Raw genomic sequence first — 19,364 nt, forward strand, 5'->3', positions numbered from 1 at the left:
TGAGGTATTAAGACATGCCCAACAGCAAACAGTAGCACAGTTTAGCTTTTACCTGAGATATTGAGACAGATCCAACAACAAACAGTAATATAGTTTTGCTCAATTGCGGTCTCCATTTATTGATTTATATGTGCCCGTGATTTGTCAGAACCTGTCAGCAAAGATGACTCTCCGCCAGGTGAATTGAGCTGACCCTTAACGCAACTGACATTCCACGTTCCTTGTGTCCGCTGCCATCGTTGAACCTTGCATGCGAGGTACATTTGTGGCTCTCAGTATTTTTCTAAAGAAGAGAAAGGCATCTAGGAAGGAAGAGAGGAGACAGGCGTTACGGGATTCAGATTATCAATCTCAGTGTTTTCTGCTCACTGATTTGCCCATTACCTGCCTTACCGTGGGTTGTATGGTCCAGAAAAGATGTCCAGGCGTAATTCGTGAGGAAGCATGGCGGACCTTATGCCAACTCAAGTAAGAAAGTAAACAAACGGTTGTTTCTCATGTTCATAGATAACATGAATGTGAAAAGTGTTGTCCAAGCAGATGATACTTAGATCAAGGACCGTCCACAAATTTGGCATGGCGATCGACCGTGACAATAATAATCGCATGAAGGTCTAGATAGAATACATAAAGTCTGATTCCAAGAGCCTCGTAGTACCCAGACGGAGTGTCTCTCTTCACCGGGATTCGTATCTCAATGAAGATATCGTCAAAGATCAAGTTGTTACATTTTCTCTTGATGATCACCTGGCATTGGTTTGTAGAACGAGATGTCCGCGTTGGAACAATACAGCACCAGCCTCTAAAGACATCATCATATGATTTCAATTCATGCTCTCATATTATTAGACGGTATACTCATTAAAGTCTGCAGTCGTATCAAGACGAGCGTTTAGTGTCTGCTCACCAATGGGGACTTGCAGAGCGTACTTGACAAATCGATCATTACTCCATAATACCGAACTTTTGCAATAGTAATAGTGGTTCGTGCATACATTGAATAGTACTTAGTGATGTGGATTAATGTAGTCACAAATCAACTGACCTGTCAGAACTTTGCTAGTTCTAATTAGTCAATAGCCCATTAACAAGTAACCGAAAGTAACACTAATTACCGTTATCTACCCTTTGGCCAATGTGTTGCTTCTACTAGTGGAATAAAGCAGAAGGGCGTGGTTTATGCTGGAGACATATTGTTGACTAGACACCCTCAGGATCATGCACAGAGACATCCTCCCATATCTATCATTATCGATTGATGTTCAAGCAGATTGTATGCAGCCTGATGCCCGCGATTATACTCCTCAACACAGGGTTTGCATTTTCTCTAGCCTTAAAATACCCCGAAAGCGTAACCTTTTACTTTCTATGACATGTAGCCGTTCACAGAAAGCCTCAGATTTAGCTCATTGTCGAAGTAAATATAAGTATCAGACTGTATGCCTACATGTCAAGAATCTTGAGGTAAGAGTGGCATATATTAGAATCCTGTGTGACAGGCAGAGCACCTTGACACCGTACCAACAAGTCTAGGAAGGAGGAATCGCCGGCAAAGACGAGCAAATCCCATCGAACGAGTTCCCGAGACCCAAATTTGTCCCCGTCTGGTTGTCACGCGCAATTTGAGCAAGGGTCAGCTCAGCGGGATCATAGATCGGCCATCCGCCAGCGTAGCCAAGCAAGCCAGAGGAAGTATCTTTAGCAAAGGTCGTCCACGCCCCCTGAAGGAACTCGGCAGTCGCCAGCTCGACTGCAGTGCTGGGTGGCGTCTGAGGCAGCGTGCCGAAAAGAGGCGGGAGCTAGAGGAAAGGCAATAGTCAACATCACGATGTACGAGTCCAGGGCAGCATGGTTAAACACTCACTTCGGCACCGTGATAGGCTCCGCTGGGCGGGTTGGTAGAGATGGCCAGGTTGGGAAAGTCTCCGAAATACCGGTACCTCCAGGCGGACATCCCATCGTTCACAGCCTGGCTGATCCTGATGGCGTCACCGCAGGTGTAGTACCTAAAGTTGAAGTCATTCCAATACGCGTCTGACCTGTTCGGCTGCATCGAACGGAAGAGTCCCGCCTCGTTGGCATTGTCGCCAATCAGGTACCCAGCCTCGGCAGCTCGACGATCGGTGTAATCCTCAAAGACGAGGATGTCGTCCACGCCGGGCCCGAAAGCGGGTGTAGAGCCAACGCCCGTTTCCTCGGGCCCAAACGCGCCAAAGATCTGCTCGGTGGTCCGATTCTTCATGCAGTCCGTGACAAGCTTGGGGTTAGTGGAATTGCTTGCGCCAGTGCCGCAGCCGACGGCCGCCGCGAGTCTAAACCACCGCGTCGACGTGTAGTTCCTGCTAAGAGCGGGGAAGCCAACGACGGTGGCGCTTTGAAGGACGAAGCCGTTGGCAATGGGATCCGAAGCGTAGGCGTAGGCGTAAAAGTCTGCCATTCCGGCGCCGGCGGACTGGCCGAATACGGAGATCCTGCTAGGATCACCGCCAAACTTCTGGGCATTGTCGCGAATCCATTCCATGGCAAGTCGCATGTCCAGCAATCCCAGGTTCGCAGTTGTGGCAGGATTGCCTGGGAATCCAAAGATTCCAAGACGGTAACTACATGTAGCATCGTGAGTCCTTGTTCCCGACGACTATAGTAGCGTTTCTTACTTGATAGACATCAGAACCACATCCGAATCGTTTGCGAAGAAACGACCGCTGTATCCGTCCTCTCTTGCGCTTCCTGTAACTCGCGTTAGTCAATGCCTGCATCGTTTGGTACTCAAACACTTCACGAACCATATGAGTAAGCGCCTCCGTGAACCCAGACAAGGACGGCTTTCTTCCGCTCGCCCACTTGCGGCTTGGTCCAAACATTGACTGACAAACAGTCCTCGCTTTGAGGATACTCTGTGTCAGACGGTTGCATACAGCCAGGGCTCTGTTTCGCAGCACGTTAGACACTCAACGTTCCCAAGTTGAGGTGGGCAAACATGCCCGAGATAGTCACTAGACTTACGAATGCTGATCCGTTGATGACCGCAGAGCCATTGTAGGGAACAGGAGGCTGGAAACGCAGAGCGCCTACAGGTGCAGCGGCAAACGGAATCCCGAGATACTCAGAAACATCGGGGACGTCCTGGGCAGCGTGGCCGACGACACGACCGCTGGTGGTGGAAACTGCCTGGCCAACAGACCAGGAGTTGAACTTGGTAGGCTTTGCAGCCACGAGTCCACAAAGGAGGCCTATAACAAGCGTGGCATGCTTCATGACGAAGGACTTTCCACACAAGAATGACGTTGATAGAGAGTGTGAGGGGTGGAACCAAGAGATTGAGAGAAAGGAAACAACTCTTTGACAGTTGAAGAGATACGAGTGGTTTGTAAGGAGAAGTTAAATGTAGAGTTCGAACTGCTGGACTCTTTAAATGCAGAGAAAGGACGGACAATCGGCATCCCCGAAATATGCGCAGATGATCCTATCGTTGTCACTGCATTGCTGTGGAACATCCAAGGGGGATGAGCTTCGGTCCGACTGTGACTGTATATCTCCTTATATGTAAACCACTTGCCTAATTAGTAATTTGGCCTTACAGTCTTACTTAAGAGAGCTATACCCTCGTCCGAACCAAGGGGTTCACCGGCCGAGTGCCGTTCGCTGTCATCTAGAACTTCGCAGGAAAGATCAAGGCGAGACCGACGCGGAAATTACAGTTAAACGAGATTCGTACATTGCCTAAGCAAGTCTAAAAACTCTGCTAAAGATTTTCAGTCGCATCTAATGGGTGCTAATAGATCCTGCTATGAGGTATCGGCTTGGCTCTCGTCATACTTCGCCAGTGGTACAAGTAATAAGTCTTGATGACAGACTAGAAAGACTGTCTAGAGTCTTAAGCCCGTACATGATCAGCCAATCCAGACCGGGTCCATCCCGGCTTCTTCCCATTCTCATTGGCGGCTACAGAAGAAGTCCAGCTGGGTGTAAGCGGCGCCCTGCCGTTCCTGAGGAGATATGCTTAACCCCGTGTCAGCAACTAACAAGGGTGTGACCGGAACTTTTTTGCAGGCAGGTAATTTTTACTTCAGCCCTACGAAACTCCTTGATGGCAGTAGGAAGCCGAGTAGGAGGCTTTGCTAAAATCAGGGCATCGGTATCAACGCCTCGGCTGATCAGCATGCATGCATACGCGGCACGTATGTACGGTCATCACCGCCTACTTGTAGCCGGACCAGGCCGCTCTTGCATGATGACGGTTCTGCCGCACTTGCAAGATATGCTGGGCTGAGAATACAGATTCCCACTATAGAGCGCTGTGATGACGGTACTCATGGAGATAGCGTCATAAAGATGTTGATGTAGACGAATCATCATGTCATGTATGCATCATCCCGAAGTGACGGACTCTATGGAAACAAGAAAGTATAAGAAGCTACATCTCGATATTCTCCTTGACTGCTCTATCGAAGAAAGGTGCAACAAAATATCTTGCTCTGACCCCGGTATTCGTTCTCATCTGAGCTTCTCTCTGCTATCGCATACAGTAAAGAGACACCGTCCACCCCCCGAGCACCTCAGTTATACCAGCACCATGGCCTTCAACATCACAAACGCAACAATGTCAACAATGCGAGCAGTAGCCTGGTTCGGCCAACCCTACAACGTCTCCGTAATCGACATGCCCGTCCCCACCATCGTCAACCCAGACAGACGTCGTCGTCCGCATCACCTCCTCCGCCATCTGCGGCTCCGACCTCCACATGTACCACGGCTTCGGCGGCTCGCCCAACGTGCCCTATGGTTTCGGCCACGAGGCCGTCGGATACGTGTCCAGCGTCGGCGACGCCGTCTCGAGCCTTGAAGTTGGCGACTATGTCATCATCCCAGACAACGCCGACGACGGGCACTGGGGGCCCTCGCACCCCCTATCCTTCGGCGTTGGGAGCGCAAACTATGGCGGACTGCAAGGTATGTTTTCTTTCAGAAGATACCCACCTCTATTCCCCTGTTTTTATATCATTAGTCCGTTCGGAGACCGCACGGATAGACGTCTTCCGGAGTAAGAGACAACCCAAGCTGACCCAATCTTTCATCCTGTACCAGCCGAGTACGCCAGGGTGCCCCACGCCGACACATCCCTCATCCCAATCCCACTAACCTCAACAAATACCACATCCGAGCTAGACTACCTCATGATCTCAGACGTCTTCATAACAGGCTGGCACGTCCTCTCCTACTCAGGCTTCCAACCCGGCGACACAGTCGCCATCTTCGGCGCCGGCCCTGTCGGCCTCCTAGCCGCCTACTCTGCCAAGCTTCGCGGCGCCTCCAGGGTCTACGTCGTCGACCGCATCGCCAGCCGCCTCGAGCAAGCCGGATCCTTGGGCGCCATCCCCATCGACTTTTCCCAACAAGACCCCGTGGAGGCGATACTCAGCCGTGAGCCCGCCGGCGTGACGCGCAGCCTCGACTGCGTGGGCTTCGAGTCCGTCAACGCCACGGGAGGTCCGCACAACGGCATCGTGCTGGAGAACATGGTTGCTGTGACCGCCGTGTACGGAGGCATGGGTATCGGCGGTGTGTACAACGGCGGCGGAAACAGCACCGAAGGAGCGCCCAATGCCGGGAACCTACCCGCGGAGATTCCTATCCCTATGGCATCGCTATGGAGGAAGGGCTTGTCCGTCGGAACGGGTATTGTCTTGCCCTTGCTAAGGGCTCCCCCCTTGTTGGACTTGATTTCTTCTGGCGTTGCTAAGCCTAGCTTTGTGGTGACGGCTGAAATCGGCATTGAGGATGCGCCGGAGTATTACCGTCGTTACAGCGATCACTTGGAAAACAAGGTCGTCATTCGGTTCCCTTAGATAGATCGTATGTAGAGCATTAGACGATAGTAAAGAGTGGTATTGGCCTAGAAGACCACTGTACTAGAGATAATAACTCGAAATGAGGACAACCAGCAATTCAATGGCAGCCTGACAGAAGGAAACCAAGTATCCAGTTCAACATAAATGTACAACCTCTTCCTACACATTTCCAACACTATCAAGCATATGACAATATAGAACAAGCACAAAAGAAATAGTTGTGGCCATTAAACATAGCGGGAAAGGAGCGGTGTGTAAAGAACGAGGTTCGATGGTTTCGAAATGGACTGTGTTTTAGCAAAGTGCCACAGCTCCCAATGACAATGATAATGGAATGATAACGTATAGGTGCCAAGAGAAACTAACATCTGCTGCGACTAAGGTTTTACGCTTGTTCTCAGCTGTGATTCTGTCGAACTCTAGAAGAGTCCTCAAGACTGCCAGTGCCATAGGCCGAGTCAGGGTCTGTGTGGCACTGGTCGTCTGATGATAGGAAGCCTGGGGGGGTGAAGTACTGGTCAAAGCTGGGAAAGGTGTGCAGATCGAATTCGGGATATCCAAACGTCCATGGCTCCATGCCCTCCAAGACACTGGCGCCAACGGTTGAGTTGGTTCCAGGGTCCACTGGCGAAGTCGCCCGAGACTCGGGCCGCGCAGTTTCTGGGTCACCCAGGGCCGCCGCTTGCGAGGGCGAGGGAATGTTCTCAAAGATGTCGGCGCATTTGGCCGAAGAGATCCGGATCCAGCCCACGATGCGGTTCATGATACCTTCCTCGAAACCCTCGAAATGGCGGTTCAGCTCATTCTCGAGATTGCGTTGAATCATGTTGGGCATCTCACGTCGCAAGAACCTAACGTACTGGCGCTTCAAGTCTTCAGAGTTGGATTCGCCGGCCACTTCGTCGTACCCTGTTACCCCAGGTCAACAATTTGAACGCTTTTTTTTTTCTTGCCTTGTTTCTATTCTAAGATGGAGGCCTCAACTTACAAGGACTTGGAGGATTCTCCGCGTCTTGCGTTCCAGGGAACAGAATATAGTATACTTCGTACCACTTGTCGAAATCAGTCTTCTTACTGGTGGTACGTGCTCGGAGATGCTTCTCCGTCTCCTGGTCTATTCCGGCGCCTGGGTCTAGCTTGCGCGTCTTCTTGTCGCGTACAGGACAGTTTACGGCTGCTCTTTGATGCTCTTGAAGCAGAGCTTCGCTCTTGAAGGCATCGAAACACCTGATGCAGGTGAAAAGGCGATGCGCTCGGTAGATATGCTCCCTTCATTTTTATCAGTAATAACTCCAACAGCTGGCTCAGTATCATGAGGTAGTATCAAACTCACTTCATCCGATGGATCCCGTGCCAGCCGGGCCCAACACATGTACGGTGGCTCTTGTATCTGGCAGGATCGTGCTTGTAGAAAGGACACGCGAACTTTTGACGGTTATCATCTTCGTCTGTCTTGGTGCGCTTCTTGTTCCGGTTCCGGTCGTTGCTCTCGTCGTTCTCCGAACCTCCATCATCCTCTTGATTACGTCCCTTGAGCTGCCTCTTCCGACCCGTCACAGGGCGTCCTGAAATAGTGCCTTCCTTGACGCCGCCGGAGTCAGATGACGTTGAGCCAGGCTGACAATCCCCTTCATGGTCGTAAGCCTCCTCGCTAGAACAGAGGTTATCGTCGAGCCATTCGCCGAACTTCTCCATAAAGATCTTGATGAATGCTTTCTTGCGGTAAGACAGGTAGTTGTCGATGTATGCGGCGGGTACGGGACTTGTACGACTGCGGCCCGTTCCCGAGTCGGTGTTGCGAGTAGGCCGATCTGCTACCGTGGGTCTGTGGGATTGAGAAGTTGATGATGGCGATGATCTGCGCGCTAAATGTCAACATACCACCAAGTCCAACGCATTAGGTGGGCTACCTTTGAGAGGCGCTGTGGACCTCACTTCCTCCCCCGCTGCCTTCAGTTGGGGAAGAGGGTCTGTTGCTGTGTGTTCCCTGACTATGTGAGTGACTGGTCGTCAAATCAGCGGAACAGAGGAGTGAGTACTCACTGATACTTGTCTCACTACAAGGTCTGAGTTGTCTCGAGTGCTTGAGGACTTGGGTGATTTGGAGGAAGGGGTTTCGTGTTTCTTAGGCATGTCCGGTGAGAAGTTGCCCGGCCGGCTATTGTGAAGAGCCTTGAACCGGGAAAACAAGCAGGTAAAATCGACGAAGGGCTTCTTCTTCGATGATCTGCGGTGGTATCGAGGAAAAGAGTTCAGATAGGAAGGTCTAGTATAGGGGGTTGGTCTTGAGACGGCGAGCATTTCCTCGTACGGGTAAGAGAGTGCACGCTAACACTGGGGTTGGAACATCCTGCTCTTTTCTCAAAGTTGAAATTGTGCTGCCTGGAACAAACAGGTAATTTGGAAAGTGAGGAATAGAGTGCTCAGTTGCGAATTGGCGTTGTTCGATGATGTTCAAGCGAAAACAACTCCAGGCTTCAAGGCAACTTGGTGTCATTATATCTCCCTCAGACTTCGCTGCTTACACGACCCCACTTCTTGACCCCACGCTCGCAATCGTGCGCGCATTTGCGAACAACATCTTTGAGAGTAGTCGAAGAGGGGGCGCGTGTCTCAAGAGATGCCGCCTCACTCTGCAGAGTCCAATGGCAAATGCAGAGCGGAGGTGATGGCTTGATAAGCCTATTGGACGCCCCAGAAAACCACGAGAGACGCGAGATCTCATCATCTGGGGTGGAACTGGGGAGCTGTCCGTCATTCTATCCCATGCAGTGGAGTACGCAGTGTCGCGCATGCGTGTCCGTATACAATTTCGCTGATGGTTCGCACACGATTGAGACTACTCAATTGCGCGCGAAAGAGGTCTTCGCTCGAAGCCGTGTAAGAAGACCATTATCAATGCGACGCCTAGGCCGTCGAGGATGGCTCCTTTATTATGGATTTGCTGTTGGTTCAGTGTCCGTCCAACCAACCCAATTGACTCCCTACGCACGAGAGAAACAGCCACCAACGGCATAAACGGGAAGCACCGTAAGTACTTACAATTACCCAGTGAACCACCTCAATTGACCCAATGGTGAACAGTTCGAAGCACCAGAATCGCCGACGGTACTCGATCGGGCAAAGTCACCCAAGACAACATCAGTCGGCAATGGCCGATCGTTGCAATTGCGTCCGCGTCCCCTTAACTCGCTCGCCCGACCACGAACATTTCCGGTGAAAGGTATGGTTCAAATCATGCCACGTCAGGCAAATGAGGGGTTCATTTGCGGCAATGTAGGAGCCAACGATCGTCGGAGAGATACGGACTGCAGTCGAAGGGGCTAACTGCATTGCGAACCGTCGATGGAGCGGACGGACGGCGTCAGGTCGGCGAGGTACCTCGTCGGCAGGGAACCGGACACGATGAACACGTGAGAGGCGGTGGCTAGCGGCAGCGACTCGGCAGCTGAAGAGAGCGATAAGATGCAGCCGGTGGCCGCATTGTTGCAGCAACTCAAGCAGGCTGAGCAAAGGAGCCGGTAGCGAGGAACACGGGCTTCTTGCCTGTTCTGCCGATAACGGGGAGACTTTCCGGGGCTTCGGTTCGGCATTCGTGTTTTGCCTTTTGAACGATTTCAAATCCCTCGAGGAGTTGTTTTTGGAATCAGAGATGATGGAAACCCAGGATGACGGTTGTAGAGAGGATGGATGGGAGTTGAGACGGAGAAGAAAAGAGACGATGTTCGGGACGGGAGTCGTACAAGAAGTCCAATTAGAGTTTGGAGCGTGCACAGCCAGCTTTTCGGGCCTTTTGTCCTCAGGAATCAGGGTATGTACGTACCCCTTCAGTGGTTGCTACCCCTAACCATCGCCCCTGCCCGCTTCATTTCCAGTTGGGTTCACTAACTCGTCATATCCCAGGGCGCCCTGCAGGTCCGAATTGGAATATATTCTTGGCGACTGGTTATCGGAATCTTGAAGATCGCTCGAGGGATCTGAAACCAGATTACATATACGAGAGCCTAGTTTTAGTTTGATGAGTAAACGGAGACTGCTTATGGTTGCAAAAAGTAGTCATTGTATCGCCAATGATTTACGCATGAGAGTGAGATTTCCTCAGGAATCCGAAAGCGGCTTTGCAAGGTCAATGGAACGCGCAACATGGTTCGGTTAGAGTCATTGGACGCGATATATGAGAGAAGAAAATGCTTTTGGGTATATTAAAAATAGTATCTTGTAAATGGTAGGAAATTGCGGCTTCATATGAGTTCATTACTTTTCGTGCTTCCTGTAGAGAGCGTCTTTCAGAGTCCTCAAGCAACGGGAACTCCTACTTGCGCGCAGAAGCCGTCATAAGCGTCACCCTGAGCCAAATCGGCACCCTGAGCCAAATCGGCACCCTGAGCCAAATCGGCACCCGTCTGGTTCTGGAATGAGATTCGGTTCAGAGTGTTACCGTCGGCCTGGTAGTTGGGCCACGTGCCGTGGCAGTTGTAGTTGAGGAGACCAGACACTGGGTCCTTTGCGAAAGCTGCCCACGCACCACGCATGTACTTGCCCACGGCATTCTCCTGCGCTGTGCTGTTGATTGCCGCCTGGGGCACGGTGTCAAAGAGAACAGGCAGCTAATTAAGCGATGTCAGCTAACATGTCTCAAGCCAAGAGTATTGACGGAAAAAGAAAGTATGACGAACCTCGGATGCGTGCCATGCTCCACTGGGCGGCGTCGTTGTAAGAGCAAGGTTAGGGAAGTCGCCGAAATAACGGTATCTCCATGTCGGATGGCCCGCAGAGACGGCCCGCGCGGCTCTTCTGGCAGCGGGACAGCTGAAAGCGACAAGGTTGAAACCAAACCAATATGTCTCATTGAGGTCAGGGGCTCCGATCTTGAAGAGCCCAGCCTCGTTTTCAGTGTTGCCGATGAGATACCCTGCGTTGGCCGAGTCGCGGATGCTGTAGTCGGCAAAAATAAGACGATCATCTACCACAGGAGCAAAAGAGAGCCCTCCGGCGGAAGCGATACCGGCATCTTGCGAAGAAAGGCCGGTGAGGAGATCCGTGGCGGGCTTGCTGAGCATGCAGTCAGAGACCACCTTGGGGTCGGTCAAGTTGTTACCGCAGCCGACCGCTGACGTGACGTTGAACCATTTCGCGTTCACAGTCTGGTTGGTGAAGATACCGAATCCGGTAGCCGTGCCACTCATGGGGATGAAACCGCTGGCGATGGGGTCGGACGCGTATGCGTAAGAGTAGTAGTCGACCAAGGAACCCCCGGCAGATTGCCCAAAGATGGTGATTCTGTTGACGTCGCCGCCGAATTTCTCCACATTATCGCGGACCCATTCCATCGCCAGGCGAATGTCGAGGAATCCAAGATTCGGGGCGGTGACCGGGTTGCCTGGAAATCCGAAGAGGTTGAGGCGGTAACTTCAAGGTTGACCCGAGTTAGCATTGACGATACCTGTTTCCCCGAGCCTCCGTTGACTACTCACTTCATGGACACGACCACCACGTCATTCTGGTCTGCAATGAACTTTCCGTTGTACGCTGGGATACGGGAACTTCCTGCAACCCGAGTCAGTATACCGTGCATGCTTTCTTGATTTGTTCAGACGAAGGCACTTGTACCTGTGGTGAAAGCGCCCCCGTGAACCCAGACCATGACAGCCTTTTTCGAATCGCCGGTTTGTGGCTTGGTCCACACATTCAAGGTCAGGCAATCTTCGCTCTGAGAGCCCGTGTCACCCAACGCTTTGGTCACTTCAACGGCCGAAGCGGGAATACCGAGCTTCAAGATAGCTTCCAGACTAGTGGGTGCGTTCGCCGGCTGCATGCATTGGTGTCCCTGTTCAGATGCATCAGTATAACGTTGACGAGATATCATTTTTGAGCCTTTGAAGTAATATTGTCAAATTTTTCGGGAAGGCTTACAAAGTCTGAGCCATTGATAGGAGAAGCACCGGTAAACTTGACGGGAGGCTGGAAGCGCAAGGGCCCAACAGGCGGCTGAGCGTACGGAATGCCCAAATATTCGGATACCTAAGACATCTCTTTGTTAGTCGAGGCCCATCATTTCCAACGCAGCTATACTTGCCTGTTCGACACCAGCAGCAACATGCCCTGCAACGGGGCCGCTGGAAGTCGTCACCGACTGTCCAACAGTCCAGCGAGGGAGGACCGGCTTGGCAGCAACTAGACTGGAGGCGGTGACCACTGCCCTCAGGACATTGTTGATGATGCTTTGGGCTCTCATGGTGATGTTGAGGTTGAGAGAGCTCAACTAACGATAGACTAGAGACCTGAGGTGAGGTGAAGAGAGGTGGGCGTGGCAGAAGCAGGAGACCGAGTCTGAAGCTGCGGATAGGCGCTATTAAGAGGATCGCCTTGCTGGGCTCGCAACAGGAGGGGACCTTGACCTCGTCTTTATGTCAACGAACTTTGCTGAAGCCATTGTGGACCATGCTTGCCGAGGGGACGATCCCCAGCTCGCCGATTGCCTTGGGCCGCTCCCAAGAATGCGCGATGCCCTCCTCAATCGTCCCATTCTCACGAAGGGTACCCCGGATAACTAGCCCGCTTGCCAGTTGGAGTCCTGGAAGATGGGCGGGACTCGCGTCGACCACTCACCTGTTTGCTGCAGGGAACCCTGTCCATACGGACGTCGTGGCCGGGCAAAGGTGCGGATGGCAGGCCAGTTCGTGGGATTCCTCCGATAGAGCCTCAGTAACATTAAGTCGACTAGTCTATCGAGGCGGCCGGGGTTAGTCGGGTTGTGGGTAAGTTCGCAACACTATCCGAATTAGGGAGCCTTGCTTGCCCCTCTCAATTCTTCTAGCAACTCCCAAATCCAACCTTGAAGCCCACAATGGAGAAAATTTTCGTTTTCCTTTGAGATACTTGCAGCCATCAAATGCACATTGACAGCCGCATATGCACCTCGAAAACCATTTAGAAGCCCAGCTTGCCTGAAGGCTGACTGACAGACTGCTGAGCAGTGAGACAAACTCCATCGTATGCACGGAGGGTCCTCAGCAACGGTGAACCTAGCGGGCACAAGGTAACCGAAAGCTAGTGGAGCGGGGTCGCTAGGTCGGCGCGGCAGTGCCATGACTTGCCATGCCGCCTTTTAGGGCCTTCTCATAAGTCAGTGAGTTGGCAGCGCCAGTTGATTGATGTCCGTATCGATTGGTTGTTCCCTCATAGTCTGTACAACCAATTTCCATACCATTCCCAAGAGAGGGTTCGTCGCGAAGAGTAGGTTTGCTGATGGCGCAATACTGCAGCAAACGGGAGATATTTACCTTGCCTTGGAGACTAGTGCTACACCTCCCTCGAATGAACCGCTGCCGGGCTGGGCGTATTCAGCAAGACACACGTGCCGACGCCGGTTTGTGTGGTTGGAAAAGCTAGCCAAACATTGATGTCATTAGACTTTCTCAACGTCAATGCAGTGAGCGAGGGCGCAGTAAAGCCAGAGACGGAGCGTCCCGCGCTCGAGGAGCGAAAGCGGTCGTGGACCAAGCGTGAGTCCCGAAACCGAGCATCGAATAACGTACGTCGCTTCAAATCTAGAAATGGTGCCCCGTCTTGCCCGTATAGGCGTCATGTTACTGCATTGTAGTGTCGAATTGAGTTCAACTTGAGAACAGACGAAAGGCACAACGAGGCTGTAAAGCACAAATAAGATGGTTTACAGCCAGTGGAAATCGATGTCCTCTCAGAGACCAGACTGATAGTGCCGCTGGATAAGATTACCGCACCTCCTAAATGATGGGCCACGCGTCTGTCTCTAGAGTCTGATGGGTGAGAAAGAAATAGCGCGGGTACGGTGTTAGCCTTGTTAGCGCCCTGGTTTCTTGGTAAGAGAACAGTCTGTAAGGGCTGTAAGGGCATTCAAGATGATCCAGATAGACGAGTTTGCCAGATTTAATGACGCCTAGACCGTATGGTGGAAGAAGAGCAGCAGACTCGACGTTGCAGTATTGGCGCACCTCGGCTGCGCTAGGGAATGGTCAAAGACAAACTCTCAAGGTTCCGCCTGCAAACTATAGAGAGCTTCTGAGGCTAACGCCGGTTGCCCCTCACCGTTGTGAGGTTAGGGTGATTTGAGATCGGGTTCCCCGCGATGGATTGCGAAGCTCGGATGCTCTACGCGGGGCGGCAAGTTCCCGTACCGTGTCAAGGCCTGGAAGGTATTGTCACCACGAGCACCTGGAGACTGAAGTTACTATCATGTTTGTGATGTGTACTGCACAGGGCGGCAACACTTGGCCAGCTGTGTGGTATACCTCTGAGAATGATCTTCTGTCATCGCAGTCCTTCGTCTTGTTTGCTCCTCGAACTCTTGCGGATTGTCCTGTGCCTCTCTCATCTCCTGAAATGCGCATTTCAGATCGCCGATGATAAGGATTTCGATATTGTATGAGCGCATATTTCCGGGAGCAAGATGATCTCAGATGGTCCAGACCCTCTCTTTCAGCGCAATGCTTTGCTTAGCAAATCCATGTCGTTCGATGTTTGGCCGAACAATGCTTGGAGTTGCTCAACTGCCGACACTGAAAGGAGTGGTGAGATATATTTGTCCACAAGTTCCCGATGATGGTGGTGTTGACAGTGACAGTACGTAGTGGAGAGTTGGCCATGCGCCACACCCCTGGTCCCGAAAGCTCGACCATGTCGATCTTGTAGGCCGAGGCCCCGGTCCGCGGTCTGCAGGCGATCGCGGAGAAGATATTGGGTAGTGCCAAGATATATGCATACAAGTTGCGATTGGACAGCTTATAGGTGATGTTTGCTATTAGGAAGAGAAGCCAGATCCGGGGATACTTTGTTGCTGGAAGCAAACGAGCTGATGGTTCGGAAGCGTAGCATTGTTGAAGGTCGCTAATCTTGCGGAGAGGTTTGCCGCAGCCACCATCAGAACTCGCAACAAACGTCCGATTAGGAAAGTGAGATATTATCGAAGAGAACTTCTTCAACGCCCAGAAATGGCGTTGTTTGTCTCGTAGAAGTGCACGGCGGGGCTATCAGAAGCCAGGTGGACGGCAAGGCTTTCCGAGGCGTTCAATGAGGCGCTGCCATCCCTTCGGAGGACGGCAAGTTGTGCATTCTAGGATACAGACGACGTGGCATCAGCTAGCGTTGATCGACATGTTATCCGCATGTACGGTGACATTGTCCAACGCCGTTGAGCGTAGTGATGCTGAAGACGACAGGATAGGTATCGGCAACGAAGATGTGGACGGTGGACGGAAGCGAGGTCCACGATGGGATCGCGGGGGAAAGCAACCTCAGGTACTTTGGCGCCGGCCAGAGTGGGTCTACCATGCTAAGCGAGGGCGAAATGGTGTGGAAAGAGCAAACAGCTCACTCGTCGGTGCGGTCCTTCTCATTTCGGCCCTTCAATCCCAACGTGCCTTATCCGATCTCATCATTCATCATGAGTTTCAACATGAGATCAGCTTTTGAGCATTCATCGTTAATTTCTCACAACTGTGCCGTTCAACATTACCATCTCATCGGGAAGCGAGCAATTTCAAATCATCTTTACACCTTCACAGCCGCCATGTTTGTGCAAACACGATAATTTGATAATGAATAGATTGTGTCCGGAAACACATGCCTCTCCGATGATTTCTCACTTCGTAACAGCCAAGGGTCTTTCGGGGGTCCTCATCAATTAACATTACGTTCATCAATAGAGATAGCTGATTTCGAGACAGAACGTCCTTTCTTCCACCGCTCACCCTGCCAATTTTCATGGATCTGCTGCTGACCGCAACTGTTGAGGTGCTAGCGGTCATACCGATTTGCTATGTCAACCTCTCTCATCATCTCGCGAGTCGAGCGCCGTATGCTTCCTCATCGCACCCGGAGGATCTGTCATCGCCCAAGAAAAGCCTATTCCATATGATTCCCCAAAGAAACTCAGTGGCTCTTGCTCTCCTTCTCCTGCCTCTTGGCCGCGACAATGCCATCGAACCTCCAGAAGCCGGGAAGTCCCTCAAAGAACAGACTTCCGATCCACGTCCACCACAAGCCCGTTCCAAACTCGATGCCATGCCTCTGAAGCCTCGTGCGATGGAACCAATAGCACTCGCTCAGGTGGATTCCCAACACGGGCAGAAATATGGCCTTGACCAACCACCGATAGAACCTTGGGCCGCCGGGGAACGCGGTCTGGAGGAAGGACCAGATCGGCGTGCCGGGCAGCACAAACCCAAGCGTGAGCCAGCAGACAAAGTAGAACGCAACGGCCCCGAACACAACCACGTCAAAGCCCTGCGGCGGCGCAAAGTGTCCGACGGTGATGTCGCTGTACCCCAGCGCCTGCTGCGACGCGCGCGCCATCTCCACGACGGCGGGCCGCACGTCCTCCCACGCCGTGAGAGCCGGCTTGAACTCGATAAAGAACTCCTTGCCGCCGAGCCCGCCAGCCGCGATGGTCATGCCTTCGAAAGTACAGTCCTTGAGCCACGGCGACGAGGCGGCGGAGCGGCTGAGGCCGGCGTAGTGGCGCAGGTAAAGGGATAGCTCGCGCTGGTGGTCGCGGTTCATGTGCGTCATAATGCGGTCGCGCGGGGCGGGTGCGGACGTGGGATCCGTGGAGGATGAGCCCATCGCCGCGGCCGAGCCTGAGGAGGCCGTTTTTACATTGCCCTGGCGTGCCATTGCTTCAAATTCCTGATTGGGTGCCGGTAAGTGGGAGACGGACTTGGCGTGCGGTTTAAAAGAGAGTTCCGATGAGTAGATGCGCTTATTGGTATTGATGCGATGGGTCAAGGTTTGTTCCTCTGCGGGTTCCTGGATTCTAGATCGCACACTAGGTTTGAGAGGAAGCTTAAAAAGCGAAATCGAAATGCTCCGGTCGAGAGAATTGGGGTGAGTGCGGCAGACTCGGGGGGACAACCGTAGGTTTTAGGAAAAGGGGCCTGTGAGGTTGGTCGTTGAGTTGGAAGAAGAAACATTGAAAAAAACGGCCAGAACCAACAAAATTGCGGCTAATGGTCTGTGCGATCCTTGTCCTTCGCAGAAGTGGTTCGGTGTTCACTTCTCCGCCTTGTGTCAGCTGTAAATGTGCATGGTCCCCCACGGACTTGGGCTTCAGGATTTTCTTCTTTTGAAGAAGCAGCGATGACCCAATGCAACGTCAAGGTTGGACCGATAACTTGGAACCGAGAGAAAGAGAAGAAAGCGGTGCCGTCGCCCTGACAGCTGTCAAACCATATGGTCTTGTGGGATGGCCGACGACAGGGGCGCTGGAATGGACTGAACACGTTCACAGGTTTCAGGCCAGCACTCAGACACGAACACCGATTTTGTGCCTCACTCTCGGAACCTCAAGAAAGCATTGTGTTCCGAGTGTGTGGGCCACGTCACCGGCATCACTGCTTTGAATGGTATCAATGTCTCAAGTAGACGATGAGAGGCAACGGTCCGGACTTGTACCAGAGTAACAACGGTGACTCGTGTTGAATATATCGTTAGCATATCCTGACCAGATCCTAGGTGCTTGAAAGCTACTAGGTACGCATACTGCCCATAGCATCTCGCATCGCAGACTTGTAGATGGCGAAGATGCTCGTTTTAGTACTAAGAAAAAAACACAAAGTAGGAGAGATGACTGTATGTCTTACTGAAACCGTACTGCCAGCGCAAGAGGAGTGATAAGTAAAGAAGCCCCTGCGCTTCGGATGAAGCCGCCGAGCGCCTTGGAGCCGGTCCGGGTCTAATTATGGGTCTGTATGGTGGGGTGCGGGGTAACAGTCAGCCAAAAGCCGGTCCGGTCCCGGATCTGGCCCCGTTCAAATATGCCGTTGCTGCCGGGGATAATATTGCCTGGCGGTTGTCCAGAAGAAGGATTCATTCACAGATTCTTCTTAAGAAACTTTGGAATAGCCTCCAAGCACACGCAGGGTCACCGTCTTCAAAATGACATCCGGCAAAGCACGCGTCCTCCTTGTCGGATGTGGGGGCATCGGCACGATCGCCGCTCTCAACATCGAAGCCGGAGGATTGGCTCAGGTCTCCGCAGTCCTCCGCTCCAACTTCGATGTCGTGAAGCGCAATGGATTCAGGATAAATTCTTGCGAACACGGCGACAAAGAAGGTTGGCGACCTACCGAAGGTCAGTTCCACTAACCTGGTTTCCTTCTCACCATGTCGCTCATGGCAGTCGCGATGTGCTTAGTCTTGAATAGCGTCCCGGCATCAACAGACTCGGGCTCTGATAGCGTTTTTGACTACGTCGTTTGCTGCACCAAAAACGTCCCAGACGCCGGTCCAAGCCTGCCAGACGTCATCGCTCCAGCCGTTGTCCCAGGCCGAACAGTCATCGTACTCATCCAAAACGGCATTAATATTCAGTTTCCCTTCTTCAAGCGCTTCCCTGCAACCATTGTTCTCTCTGGAGTGAGCCGAATCGACGCGCACGAGCATTCACCAGGTGTCATCGAACAGAAGCAGCCCGATCTCCTCCACATCGGCGCTTTTCACAACGCCAACATCGACCTGGAAGAACAGCAACACGCCGCCAGACGCTTCATCGAGATGTATAGTGCCGGAGGTAAGACGACATGTCTCTATAAGCCACAGGTCGACCTCGACCGGTGGAGCAAACTCGTCTACAATGCTTCCTTCAACCCCATCTGTGCTTTAACGAGGGTGAACGCTAGCCAGCTACGGACGGCGGATGCTTCGATGAACTCTTTGGTCGAACCGGCCATGAAAGAAGTAATCGCAGTAGCTGCGGCTACAGGTCACAACATCCCGTCAAGCGCCATGAAACAGGCTATAGAGATGAATCCAATCGATGAGAATATCGAACCCAGCATGCAAGTTGATTTCGATAAGGTATGACTCCTCCACTTTCCCCTCCACCCATGAGCTTGACTTGGTACGGCCATATCCACTGATACTCTCTAGGGAAACCTGATTGAGCACGAAAATATTCTTGGTGAAATCTGCCGAGAGGCACACAAGCGATCTGTAGCAACGCCCATTTTAAACGTACTCTATGAGCTTTGTCGTGCGCATCAGTGGGGTATCAAAAGGGACCGCGGCTTAGCATGATCACCATGGGATTCTTCTGATATCAGAAGGTCTCAGAAGGTCACTGCCATACCAGCAACAAGACTTAGGTACTTTAGCCCCATCTGTCGAGTCACACTCTTAACTAGATGCGTGTGACCGAGGGGCTCAACGAAAAGTCGATCCACGCCTCGCAATCACAGCAATGTGTTTTCCTGGACTGAAGATCATTAAATAGCCTCACTTCATCAAGACTGTCGATGATTCGTCCTCATCTACATCTAACAGTGAAGAATTGAGAATAGAAAGTTCACAGTCATTGGGATTATTTCGAGGTGAGGGAGTCACCCTCTCACTCCCTTTTCTGATTTGACATTACGAATCATCTATCTGCGTATATCATGTACATCATACTCACATCACTTCATCGTCGAATTTAGGGGAAGTCACCAAGTATCTGACCAACATGGGAAGAGATGGTCACAAAGGTGCCGCAAAGCTGAG

At 52.0% G+C, this 19,364-nt stretch overlaps 6 protein-coding genes across 6 annotated transcripts; 2 read left to right on the forward strand and 4 right to left on the reverse strand.

Annotated features, from left to right (window-relative positions):
• Window positions 1-1,529: 1,529 nt before the first annotated feature.
• On the reverse strand, window positions 1,530-3,717 carry HER10_EVM0011819 (carboxylesterase; the record flags this gene model as incomplete). The annotated part of the gene is made up of 3 exons (XM_035481238.1): window positions 1,530-1,799; window positions 1,865-2,600; window positions 3,686-3,717. 3 exons carry the CDS (start codon window positions 3,715-3,717, stop codon window positions 1,530-1,532), a joined length of 1,038 nt encoding a protein of 345 aa, XP_035330137.1.
• Window positions 3,718-4,573: 856 nt separating this feature from the next.
• On the forward strand, window positions 4,574-5,846 carry HER10_EVM0007753 (alcohol dehydrogenase GroES-like domain-containing protein; the record flags this gene model as incomplete). The annotated part of the gene is made up of 3 exons (XM_035477298.1): window positions 4,574-4,651; window positions 4,689-4,950; window positions 5,245-5,846. 3 exons carry the CDS (start codon window positions 4,574-4,576, stop codon window positions 5,844-5,846), a joined length of 942 nt encoding a protein of 313 aa, XP_035329646.1.
• On the reverse strand, window positions 5,460-8,786 carry HER10_EVM0012774 (uncharacterized protein). The gene is made up of 5 exons (XM_035482160.1): window positions 7,893-8,786; window positions 7,760-7,836; window positions 7,183-7,707; window positions 6,838-7,118; window positions 5,460-6,758 (listed from the first exon to the last, which is right to left on the reverse strand). The coding sequence occupies exons 1-5, from the start codon at window positions 8,148-8,150 to the stop codon at window positions 6,247-6,249; spliced, it is 1,653 nt and encodes a 550-aa protein (XP_035330247.1). The 5' UTR covers window positions 8,151-8,786; the 3' UTR covers window positions 5,460-6,246.
• A 1,290-nt stretch (window positions 8,787-10,076) lies between these two features.
• On the reverse strand, window positions 10,077-14,166 carry HER10_EVM0007400 (carboxylesterase). Its single transcript, XM_035476958.1, has 6 exons — window positions 11,926-14,166; window positions 11,763-11,870; window positions 11,460-11,676; window positions 11,324-11,396; window positions 10,526-11,258; window positions 10,077-10,456 (listed from the first exon to the last, which is right to left on the reverse strand). Exons 1-6 carry the CDS (start codon window positions 12,082-12,084, stop codon window positions 10,145-10,147), a joined length of 1,602 nt encoding a protein of 533 aa, XP_035329602.1. The 5' UTR covers window positions 12,085-14,166; the 3' UTR covers window positions 10,077-10,144.
• Window positions 14,167-15,576: 1,410 nt separating this feature from the next.
• On the reverse strand, window positions 15,577-16,776 carry HER10_EVM0004961 (uncharacterized protein). The gene has a single exon (XM_035474587.1). The coding sequence runs from the start codon at window positions 16,500-16,502 to the stop codon at window positions 15,759-15,761; it is 744 nt and encodes a 247-aa protein (XP_035329282.1). The 5' UTR covers window positions 16,503-16,776; the 3' UTR covers window positions 15,577-15,758.
• Window positions 16,777-17,663: 887 nt separating this feature from the next.
• On the forward strand, window positions 17,664-19,101 carry HER10_EVM0012571 (uncharacterized protein). The gene is made up of 3 exons (XM_035481964.1): window positions 17,664-17,958; window positions 18,022-18,683; window positions 18,756-19,101. Exons 1-3 carry the CDS (start codon window positions 17,763-17,765, stop codon window positions 18,900-18,902), a joined length of 1,005 nt encoding a protein of 334 aa, XP_035330227.1. The 5' UTR covers window positions 17,664-17,762; the 3' UTR covers window positions 18,903-19,101.
• Window positions 19,102-19,364: the final 263 nt, after the last annotated feature.

The sequence above is a fragment of the Colletotrichum scovillei genome (assembly GCF_011075155.1).
Source record: "Colletotrichum scovillei strain TJNH1 chromosome Unknown Contig00009, whole genome shotgun sequence".
Classification (NCBI taxonomy): Eukaryota; Fungi; Ascomycota; class Sordariomycetes; order Glomerellales; family Glomerellaceae; genus Colletotrichum; species Colletotrichum scovillei.

Bases quoted from the DNA above. Each gene is read 5' to 3' on its own strand.
- HER10_EVM0012774 (XM_035482160.1), bottom strand. From the start codon at position 8,150: ATGCTCGCCGTCTCAAGACCAACCCCCTATACTAGACCTTCCTATCTG. The intron at 7,837-7,892 runs GTGAGTACTCAC...TCACATAGTCAG, and splicing joins TTGTAGTGAGACAAGTATCA to GGAACACACAGCAACAGACC. The intron at 7,708-7,759 runs GTAGCCCACCTA...TTTAGCGCGCAG, and splicing joins GTCCACAGCGCCTCTCAAAG to ATCATCGCCATCATCAACTT.
- HER10_EVM0007400 (XM_035476958.1), bottom strand. From the start codon at position 12,084: ATGAGAGCCCAAAGCATCATCAACAATGTCCTGAGGGCAGTGGTCACC. The intron at 11,871-11,925 runs GCAAGTATAGCT...GAGATGTCTTAG, and splicing joins TTGCTGCTGGTGTCGAACAG to GTATCCGAATATTTGGGCAT. The intron at 11,677-11,762 runs GTAAGCCTTCCC...GCATCTGAACAG, and splicing joins CTATCAATGGCTCAGACTTT to GGACACCAATGCATGCAGCC.
- HER10_EVM0004961 (XM_035474587.1), bottom strand. From the start codon at position 16,502: ATGGCACGCCAGGGCAATGTAAAAACGGCCTCCTCAGGCTCGGCCGCG.
- HER10_EVM0012571 (XM_035481964.1), top strand. From the start codon at position 17,763: ATGACATCCGGCAAAGCACGCGTCCTCCTTGTCGGATGTGGGGGCATC. The intron at 17,959-18,021 runs GTCAGTTCCACT...CGATGTGCTTAG, and splicing joins AGGTTGGCGACCTACCGAAG to TCTTGAATAGCGTCCCGGCA. The intron at 18,684-18,755 runs GTATGACTCCTC...GATACTCTCTAG, and splicing joins TGCAAGTTGATTTCGATAAG to GGAAACCTGATTGAGCACGA.